Source organism: Lineus longissimus, chromosome 9, assembly GCF_910592395.1.
Source record: "Lineus longissimus chromosome 9, tnLinLong1.2, whole genome shotgun sequence".
NCBI lineage: Eukaryota > Metazoa > Nemertea > Pilidiophora > Heteronemertea > Lineidae > Lineus > Lineus longissimus.
This window is the reverse complement of record NC_088316.1, coordinates 12,592,611-12,603,594: the sequence shown is the minus strand read 5'-3', so window position 1 is coordinate 12,603,594 and position 10,984 is coordinate 12,592,611. Positions and strand designations below refer to the sequence as shown.

The 10,984-nt window shown below is 43.1% G+C and overlaps 1 protein-coding gene across 1 annotated transcript; it reads right to left on the bottom strand.

Moving 5' to 3' along the window:
- On the bottom strand, window positions 1-6,912 carry LOC135493901 (uncharacterized). Its single transcript, XM_064781547.1, has 10 exons — window positions 6,770-6,912; window positions 6,100-6,279; window positions 5,525-5,655; window positions 5,096-5,247; window positions 4,766-4,891; window positions 4,429-4,546; window positions 3,964-4,091; window positions 3,221-3,401; window positions 2,940-3,106; window positions 1-2,346 (listed from the first exon to the last, which is right to left on the bottom strand). Exons 2-10 carry the CDS (start codon window positions 6,270-6,272, stop codon window positions 2,173-2,175), a joined length of 1,350 nt encoding a protein of 449 aa, XP_064637617.1. The 5' UTR covers window positions 6,273-6,279; window positions 6,770-6,912; the 3' UTR covers window positions 1-2,172.
- Between the last annotated feature and the right edge of the window lie 4,072 nt (window positions 6,913-10,984).

Genomic DNA, 10,984 nt, shown 5'->3' with positions numbered 1-10,984 from the left:
TACATGTAGTACATATTGAGTATTTATTGAATTCAAAATAAATTACCACTATTTCAATGTATATAACATAGTTCTAAAGTACATGTATGAGTTTAGAAATAATATGATTAGAAATGATTCCCTAAAGTGAGAAGTACGCAGGACCTGTTCCGAAGCATTGCTCATGCTCCCATGTTTACAACAAAGCACAACTCCAGTCATACTGAACTTCCAGCGGTAATGCCTCTGTAACCTCCACCGTTAATTGTCTGGAAGCTGAGCAATGTCAATTCATTGTGGGTCAAGATGAACCCCAGCGAGAACGTAGAAGATCGATCTACCAAGCTCAAATTATATTACAAATTATCAAGCATTAAATGAAAATTGATTGTACAGAAAGAGGTTGAAGAGCATCCTGGTCCACGACCAGAAACAACCACTGCCTGAGTGCAAGACACGTGTGTGCTTGTGCAATAACGCTAAATTAAGAAGACCTGGATTCCAGGTCCTATATCGATCCGCAAAGGATATCAGGTGAAACAGTCCCACGAGTCCATGGCAACGACATTTTAAAACCGACTGACTATACAAGGACACGAATAGATATTTATGGAAAGTGGTCCGTCCATAAGGTAGTAGCTAGGGCTCCTAAGCGACAATACAAAAACTTCTACCAGGTTGGTTAGCGGACACTTTCGCTCTGGAGGAACATATTCGAGGTAACAACAGATAAAATGCCTGGCTACCGGCATTAACATTTTCAATACTTTTTGGTATGACTCAAATTGGTCTTTCTGCTCGTCTTCACACATCCTTGCATAGCCGTCATCAGAGACGGGTTACAGACGACTCACAAAAACCTAGAGTCGCTGGACACAGGCTGAAGTCGCTTGGAGACGTCCGGTACGAAAGCCCAGAAGGCTCATTCCAAATTCAAAATTCCAAATGCGAAATTCCAAATTCCAAATGCGAAATTCCAAATTCTAAATTTCAAATTCAGTCTTACTCTCATCAGATAGCCAATGTGCATCCCCTCAATGTAAAAAACAAATCTTAATTTAGATGAAATGTAATTTTACACATCTTATCAGTGCTAATTACCTATCTATCTGATGCCTGGGCTGGATAAACACTCATTCCAAATTCGAAATGCCAAATTCCAAATTCCAAATTCCAAATTCGACATAATCACGTGACCTCAGCCTGGTACCCCTGGTTACCGACTGAGGCGCTGTGGTATGAACGGACGGAGGCCAGGTTACACCCAATCTAGCGTGTCTCTGCCCCCCTAAAATTCGTTAATTTCTAACTGTCCTTATAGCTTATATCAAAATCGTATTATATGGAGATGAGTGCATGGGTATTGCTTGTTAATAATTTTCTTATTTAAGTGTACTTATATTTACCAAAGTATTTTTCATAGAATAATTTTAGAGATAATGATTTTTACGTATCATTATGACCAACTCTCCATTATTAAAGGACGGCGCTAAACAAACGTCAGCTGTTCATCCATTTTGTCATCAGTTCATTTTAATTGGACTTTGTGAAAAACAATCATTTAATCATTCATGAAGAACTGCGTTATAAAAGCGAAAAAAGCATCTATCATCAGTCTTCCCAGTGGTGTGACGTCATTATCTATTTATAGACGGTCGGTGTAACCGCGCCTCCGTCCGTTCATACCACACCGCCTCAGACGGTGGCCGGCGGTACCAGGCTCATGTCATGTGGTATGTCGAATTTGGAATTTCGCATTTGGAATTTGGAATTTGGAATGAGCCTTCTGGGCTTTCGTAGTCCGGAAATACTTGGGGCTGAGACACAGGCCTCTCGAGGCACGAGGGAGTCACTGAGACGTGCATCGGGGCGCCTCTAGCGACACTATGATGTCACGGGAGGCGACTGTCTCGAGATGCCATAGAGTTACTGAAGCTGGCGGGATGTGGGCGTCTCGAGTCGCTCGGTTGTCGCCGGAGGTTGGCTGCGGGCATCTAGGGACGCTAGGGCAATGCTGGAGGCAGGATACGGCGTATCGATACGCTAGGCAGTCGCTATTCTATGGTTTTTTTGTAGTTACAATGTCCGTCTAGGTCTAGCCTATGGTCCATCCTTATCATATTTATCATGTTTATTGTGTCCTATTGCACCAGTGTCATCTATCGAAACCCGCTCTCATTCTTCAGTCTCCGCTTATTTCTTTGCCATCATCCTCTTGACTCGGCTGATGATCACATCCTTGCATCCCGTCACCCCACGAGCATCCTCCATCCGGAATGGCTTGATCATCTCGTGAAGTTCTCGCGAGATGAAACATTCATCGAAGCGAATCGGGATGACGTATTCCATATCGTGGCAATAGACCACCTGTTGAAAGAAGAGCATGAGGTCGTTATAAACACAATATTCAAGATATTCGCGGACTTCTTAGTAACAAACTGTTCATTTCTCCTTGCTTTTTTTCAGACTAATGCCAATGCCAGTGCAAGGAAGATTACTCCAGACACATGGGTGGGATTGATGGCTAGTTTCCTCCCAGACCGAACGGAGACACATCAATCTTACAAATAAAGTATTTTTTAGCTTTTGAAAAATCTATGCTGGTTATTCGGCCTACACAAATATGCACCCGGTAGAGGTGTTGAAAAGCGAAGTTAAAAAATCTTTGGAGGTTTTTCATAATCTCAAAAACCATTTGAGGATTTTCATTCTACCAAAAGTCCTCTACGGGGTGCATAGTTATGTTGGCCGAATAGCCTTTAAACGTTTTCTTAATCACAAAAACCTATATTTTAAAGAGTGTATAGTCCATCAACCCAACCCCATCAACTGGAACCCGAAGGTTGATTCATGCAAGGTACAGTATCCCCACAGAGAGTCGACGCAGAATAAGCGGGGGAAAATATCGGCATTCTAACGGGAACAGAGGATCATTTGAATTTTGCAATCGGGTTTCGTACCTGTTCAAACAAAGAAGAGCTCCCCAGAAGGTCTTCCGAGACGATGACGATGGCCACCCTTGCTTTGTCCGCCTTTTCCTGTAAAGCTAGCAACCTTAAGCCCTCTTCGTCGCCCCAGCGAGGCCCAAACATTTCCGAGACCTTCTCGAGCCTCGCCTTCAGGTGGGCTGGAAGAAGAAATTTAAAAAGGCGCATATAATTGAAACGAATTATGGCATTACGGTTCTATAGAGGCCAAGGCCGTTTAGGTTATTTAGTGGATAACCTAGACGGTGACTTACCCGTTTGCCGGTTTCCCTTCAGATCTAAGTAATCCTGTTCGTCCTCGAAGTCGACACAGGTCGCCCAGACCGTGTCGTTCTCCAGCCAGCGCTTGATTTGCGTGGCCAGCTGCTTCTGTTTGGGGTGGGCGATCACTGCAACGAAGTTCTTACCAGTGTCTTGCTTCCGCATCGTCGCACGCTGAGAATACCAAAAACAGTTCGAATCAGCATTTTGTCGAAATTTTGTCGAGATATTACGATATTATATCAGCGCAATGGAATTGGCAAATGATTATGGAAACGAATTCAAACCAACAAGAAGGGTCCATCGCATGTCGTGTTAACCTTCTAAAGGGTATTAGCTAGGTTAATGCAGAACAGACCTGATGAAGTCACTGTACACTTTTAGAAATAAGGTTTTTGAGCTCCTGAAAACCCGTTCGAGGTCTTTCGGCTAACACAAATACGCACCCTGTGGACTAAGCTTTTGTTAAAATGAAAAATCCCGAATGCTTTTTAGGTTATGAAAAGCCTCAATGAGTTCTTTTACTTTGCTGAAAAAAACTCTACGGAGTCCATATTTGTGTTTGGTCGGAAAACCACTAAAGGTTTTCTGAAGCTCAAAGGACTTTTATTCTAAGAGTGTACCCATTCATAATAGATCTATATCTGTTTAAATGTACTCTAAACTTTTCACAATAAATATAGATAAATGTATAAATAAATCAGTGTCCGCTCCTGGAGTTGGTTTATATGCTCACCCTCATCAAGCCGGACTTCAAGGCATCATTCAACTCTATGGTGCGTTTCTTTATCATTTCTCCAATCTGAAGCCAGCGTTCCTTTTCCCAGGCGGACAACTTATCATCGCTCACACTCTTGCGACCAACTGCAAGGGAGACACCTTGGTTAAAATGGACAAATGCGATGGTCAATTTAGAGGTGAACACATTGTACTGCATGAGAACCCTAAAGGTGCAGTGTGCAGGCTGACGTGTGTGTTGAAACAATCTGAGTCTCACCAATCCGATCCTCAGCTATGGACAAATGGCCCGGGGCCAACGGAAGCATCTGGCTTATTTCGAGCATAAATAGGGTTACTGAGAGCTGCACAAGGATAACTCATATGGTGGACATCCATAGTCAGGATGGAGACATGGATGACGTTGATTAACGTCATATCGTGATATATCCACCCGTTGAACCACGTTTTTCTACGTCTTTACCTTCCTTCCAAGGGATGTGTTTCACATCTTTGAACTCCGCCTGTAGGTGGCGCGGTGGCCACGTTTCCGTGAACTTTACAGGGATGATCGTCTTGTGTAGCATTCCAGCAAATATAATCTGAAATATGCATTTATGAGAATCAACGGTATTTGTTATTATCTTGAATGATTATTTACAAAAAGGTAAACATGTTCCTATCAATTACACTGTACAAATATTCAAGTTTCAAAGAACCGGATAGCTTCTATCAGTACACTTCTTTTATTCTTTTTGTGACACCCTGTAAAATCAAGTGCATCTGTTGTAGGCTCATTGATTTAGGATTAGTAAATCTACCTGTCTGTGCGTCCATTGCGTCTGTCCGTATCTAGGTGTAACTATAGCAACCACTGCCGCAGAGTTTTCGAATCCTCTTTGCAAACAGTCGCGCTTGCTTTCATTTGCCTCCTGTTCGTCAATATCCTGCAGACAAAACACAAAATGGCTATTATGGCAGTAGAGAAAATGCGTAAATACTGACCATGTGCATGATAATTGGACAATTGGAATTTCAGAACCGGCCTAAGATCGGTGAAGCTATAGGGCATTCATTGCTAAAAAAACATTAAATATGATCCCCTTTTGCTCCTACCTATAGTCCCCTTTAAGAGCCGGTCAAACACTCACCAAGAAGACTGAAAGACACTCGCTCCTCAGCGCCCTCTTTAGTCCTTGGGCGTAACGACTCGCCTCGGACTTGACGTAACTGATGAGGACGTTGTACTTGAAGTCTTTGTTTCTTGTGTCGATGTCTTTCGTCGTTTTGTCAGTTTCACTAGCTACATTATAAATAAGTAACAATAATCGTAACGAAGTTGGTAAAAAGAGACTACGTGTGATAGTTTTTGGAATAGGGATTTTTATTTCGTAGATGTCTGCGTGTTTTTAAGCATCATGAACTTCAGTGCAACAGTAAAGACCGAGCTTCAGTAACGAGTACGAGGGGGAAGAGCATACGTCGGACTCAAGTATTCGAGGATAGTTGATAGCACTAAATGCCCGGTGTTCAGGATTTTGATTCGCCAGGGTTATCAGACGGGCAGTTCTTTGACTTACCATCTATGACATCTTTCTGTAACTCGAGCTGTGTCTCAAAGTCCTCAATTGTGACTCTGTAGATGTTCATCCTAAGAGTGGCGAACATCTCCTTGATGAAGCCGTACTCTCCATTGGTGAAGAAGCCTTGTCTGGAAAGACGCAAATTCTATAATAGGACACAGGTCTTTGTCGCTGTCCTTGGTTGTGCTGGTTGTGACGGATGTGACCTGACCGACAGGTGGTGCAACGTACCAGGTGTAATTTGTTTGCTATAATATCAGTGATCGGATACTCATAATTATGTATACGGATCGACATGTACACAAAACCAGAACTTCTTCTACAAAGGTTTATCCGAATACGCATTAGGATCCGCGTAAGGTTCTCAACCTCCCTAATATATATGGTGTTTATCCTCTTCTCGCCTTATGAAAACCGCCGTTTCGCACGGCTCCCGGTATCCTGCTTTGACATCTACCAATATCAAAGGTTTTGTCATTAACGCTCGTTGTATTGATAAAGAAGACAACGAAATCTCTGAAATATCAAATGGATTACTTCGATCCCCACTGCAATGCCAAAATAGGACTTACCTTATCAAGTTGTCCCAGACCTCCTTGAAGCTCTTCCAGTCATTCATCTCCTTCCTCGGAATCTTGGTCTTCTCTGAGATGTACTTCTTACATGAATCTAGCTCGGACTTGTCCATACTGGTGTCGATGTTGCCGAGGACTGCCTTCTCTTGGCGAATCTGGTGAACATCCATGGTGGTTCTGGTGGAAGTGGGAAACTAAGCATTTTCAGTCTGAGGGGAACTTACATGTATTTTGAGAAATGTGGTGCGAAAGCTATTGTACTTGTTGTATGCCACTGCAAGATCTTAGGGAGATTCTTCTTCTTCTTCTCGTTCGCTATAGACAGTCAACTTCGATCTGATGATAAACTCAGTGGTTCTCTGGAGCTGTTCTTTCTCTCGAGAACAGCGATTTATCAAGGGTCTTTATACGCATCCGGATAAACCTCCGTAGAAAGAGGACGAATTTTGCGTACATTTCTATCCGTATACGTATAAGGATCCGTGATAAGCCCTGATATTAACCTCCCTACTGAACTTGAAAGAGCCGAGGACATGGCACTGCCGACATGAAATATTTTGATCGGCTGCTAGAACGATGAGGGCAAAGTCACAACCACCACTCGGCAAAGACCGGGATTGGAGATCTCCTAGCATAATCTTTCAGAGAGTCGAAGAAGAACGCTTACCTTAAGGACTTAGCCCCTTGATTCTTGATTCTCGTTATTCTTTCCCCGAGTTCGATCTGCGAACGTGCTATTTCACAATATTGACTGCTTGTAGCACAATGCCTGGCATTCGCGTGGTGCTAGCGATCGAGAAACAACTTTCCATGCTTTGCTGGTAGACCTATTTAGGCTTTTATTCTGAACGAGATATACAATAAATTATGTTCTTGAATGTACCTTTGTATCGGGCTTTCGTTGACAAACGAATATCGTTCTAGTATCTGAATGTGGGCCACATTTTCTTGGCAAGCGTATGTGTAGGACATGTTCCAATCAGTGCGTGGATGATCGACGTTGGCCTGATCTGATCGCTGCGATCGGGCCGTTGATCAAACGCATTTCCCGGAGACATGGATCTTCCGAAAACTGGAGAGTACTCATTTTCCTCTGTCATCTCCTTTGGACCACTGCGTCATAAGTTTACAACCTAAACTAGCAGGGCTTCTTACCCTTCAAAGAAAAGAAAGAGACCTTGGCAACCTGAAATCTATTTCAAAACCGATGGACTCTCCAGCAATTTGGTGGGACCCTTTAAAACCCTATTTCATGAGGGTCTAGTGCAAGCCCTGGGTAGAAACTCCCATTAGCAGCCCTGGAAAAAAGTAAAATTACAAATTACATTGGCTTAAAGAGAAGCATTAGCAGGAATAAGTGCAGTGGAGCTCCGAGTGAGATCGACGACAAGTTGCAGGAAAGCAGAAGAACGGAAGAATGGAAGGGGGCCAAACAACATTAAAAGAGACTAATTTACACTAACAATATTTTTTTGACCCTGTTGACCTCGCTCCTAAAACCTTTTTTGGAAAGCCATTCAAACATTGAAATCAACTGCCAACATGTTCTATTAAATCACCGAGCTATATAGATACGATATATTGAGAAAAATCTGTAAAAATGTTGAATTATACGATTACCTTTGAACTATAATTATTACAATTACTCTTCCGCCAGCGTGACCTAGTCACAATCATGGCGCGTAGCCTAAAGGCCCCTGACGGCTCGTCTTCAGATTGTAGAAAATCTCCGGTCTATTGTACCCAATTACTCTTCCGCCAGCGTGACCTAGTCACAATCATGGCGCGTAGCCTAAAGGCCCGTGAGGGCTCGTCTTCAGATTGCAGAAAATCTCCGGTCTAACAGTACAGCCCTTGTGGCTCAGCGGTTAGAGCGCTGCGCTATTGATTCGGTCGGTGGTCTCGAGTTCGAACCCCTGCGAGTCTATTTTTTCGGGTTTTTTTAAGTTTTCTTTCCATTTTTCATCCATGAGCGTTTATCGGGCGCGGATTCGAATTAGATTCGAACCCTGGCGAATCTATTTTTTTGTTTTTTAAAAAAAGGTTTCTTTCCGTTTTTCATCCATGAACAATTATCAGGCGCGGAACCAAGGGGATGCACAAGACGCACGCCCCCTGATTGATATAGAATCTTTGAAATTGACCATGGCATTTTGGAACACTCCTGTCCAGGAATTTTGATGAGAAATGCAGTGCACGCTCCCTCTTCTACCAGTTCCTGGATCCGCCAGCCCTCTTAAGCCAAGTGATGAGCATTTAGGTTGTTTCAACATGATGAGCAGGCGGATAAATGCAAATTACATATCATCTTCCTCCATGGTCACCTAAATCCCACACCCAAATTGTCTCTTCAAATCACGTGCACTGAGCTTTCTGAATACGATTGCCCTGTGCATGTGCACTTCCGACTTTAACTCGATTCCAAGAGAATCGACTCGAATCTCAATTCAAATCTGCCATTGCTCACACAATTGGCGCCCAAAACTATTTCTTTTGACCCCGTTGACCTCGCTTCTAAAAACTTTTTTAAGAAAGCCATTCAAACATTGAAATCAACTGCCAACATGTTCTATTAAATCACCGAGCTATATAGATACGGTATATTGAGAAAAATCTGTAGAAATATTGAATTATACGATTACCTTTGAACTATTTGTACCCAATTACTCTTCCGCCAGCGTGACCTAGTCACAATCATGGCGCGTAGCCTAAAGGCCCGTGAGGGCTCGTCTTCAGATTGCAGAAAATCCCCGGTCTAATAGTACAGCCTTTGTGGCTCAGCGGTTAGAGCGTTGCGCTATTGATTCGGTCGGTTGTCTCGAGTTCGAACCCCTGCGAAATCTATTTTTTCTTTTTTTTAAAAGTTATCTTCCATTTTTCATCCATGACCGTTTATCAGGCGCGGATTCGAATTAGATTCGAACCCTGGCGAATCTATTTTTTCGTCATTAAAAAGGTTTCTTTCCGTTTTTCATCCATGATGCGCGGAACCAAGGGGATGTACCAGACGCACGCCCCCTGATTGATATAGAATCTTTTAAATTGACCATGACATTTTGGAACACTCCTGTCCAGGAATTTTGATGAGAAATGCAGTGCACGCTCCCTCTTCTACCAGTTCCTGGATCCGCCAGCCCTCTTAAGCCAAGTGATGAGCATTTAGGTTGTTTCAACATGATGAGCAGGCGGATAAATGCAAATTACATATCATCTTCTTCCGTGATCACCTAAATCCCACACCCAAATTGTCCCTTCAAATCACGTGCACTGAGCTTTCTAAATACGATTGCCCTGTGCATGTGCACTTCCGACTTTAACTCGATTCCAAGAGAATCGACTCGAATCTCAATTCAAATCTGCCATTGCTGATATCATTGGCGCCCAAAACTATTTCTTTTGACCCCGTTGACCTCGCTTCTAAAAATTTTTTTAAGAAAGCCATTCAAACATTGAAATCAACTGCCAACATGTTCTATTAAATCACCGAGCTATATAGATACGATATATTGAGAAAATCTGTAGAAATATGGAATTATACGATTACCTTTGAACTATTTGTACCCAATTACTCTTCCGCCAGCGTGACCTAGTCACAATCATGGCGCGTAGCCTAAAGGCCCGTGAGGGCTCGTCTTCAGATTGCAGAAAATCTCCGGTCTAACAGTACAGCCCGTGTCGCTCAGCGGTTAGAGCGTTACGCTTTTGATTCGGTCGGTGGTCGCGAGTTCGAACCCCTGCGAATCTATTCGATTTTTTTAAAAGTTTTCTTTCCATTTTACATCCATGAGCGTTTATCAGGCGCGGATTCGAATTAGATTCAAACCCTGGCGAATCTATTTTTTCGTTTTAAAAAAAAGGTTTCTTTCCGTTTTTCATCCATGTTGAAATATTGAATTATACGATCATCTGGAGCTATGTGTACCAAATTACTCTTCCGCCAGCGCCAGTCACAGTCATGGCGCGTAGCCTAAAGGCCTGTGAGGGCTCATCTTCAGATAATAATAATATTTAAATGATTTGTAGTGCCAGAATCCACTCAGAGTGATAGGTACCACTTTACAAAAGAGAGACATATTAGGAGTGGTAGTGACCAAGAGATAGGATTTAAGATGCGATTTGAAGACCGAGATGCTGGCACATTCTCTCGCACTGCGTGGAAGTTGATTCCAGAGCCTTGGGGCTGCAGTCACGGAGAAGGCTCGGTCGCCAATAGTTAACAACCTACTCCTTGGTCGCACCAACAGTGGGCCAACAGATGAGGAACGGAGACTGCGTCTATGTTGGTAGACTTCTATGAGGGAGGATATGTAATGTGGGGCTAAGATTGCAGAATTTCCGGTCTAACAGTAAAGCCCTGGTGGCTCAGCGGTTAGAGCGTTGCGCTATTGATTCGGTCGAATTTTTTCAATTGTTTTAATTGTGTAAATGGGACTTCTATGTCGGGAGAAAATGCGATTGACAAAAATAAACGTTTTTTGTAAGTGGTTGCCATGGAAACGAAGGTATCTTAACTTGCCCAAGGGTGCCAGCCCGGCACCGGACGAATTCTGGACCGGGAGATGTCATAGATATAGAAACTGCAAAAAAATTGCGTTCAGACCTTATTGCACGCTAGAGCCCAAAAAGGGGGTTTCGCAACAGGACTAATAGTACAAATGTTGGGGATAAACCTGCCGAACCCCAAAAACCATAGCCTGGATATTACTGGCTTTTGCGAAATTATTGAAACCACAGAGTAAGGCCTGCAACCTGTCCTCAGTGGCACTGAGAAAACCATATAGGGTGGTAAAAGATGGCAGCACACTTAGATCATGGAATAGATCATCGCGACAAGTGCGAGTAAGAGGGCAACTGAAGAAGAGGTGCTTAGTCGTCTGTTTGC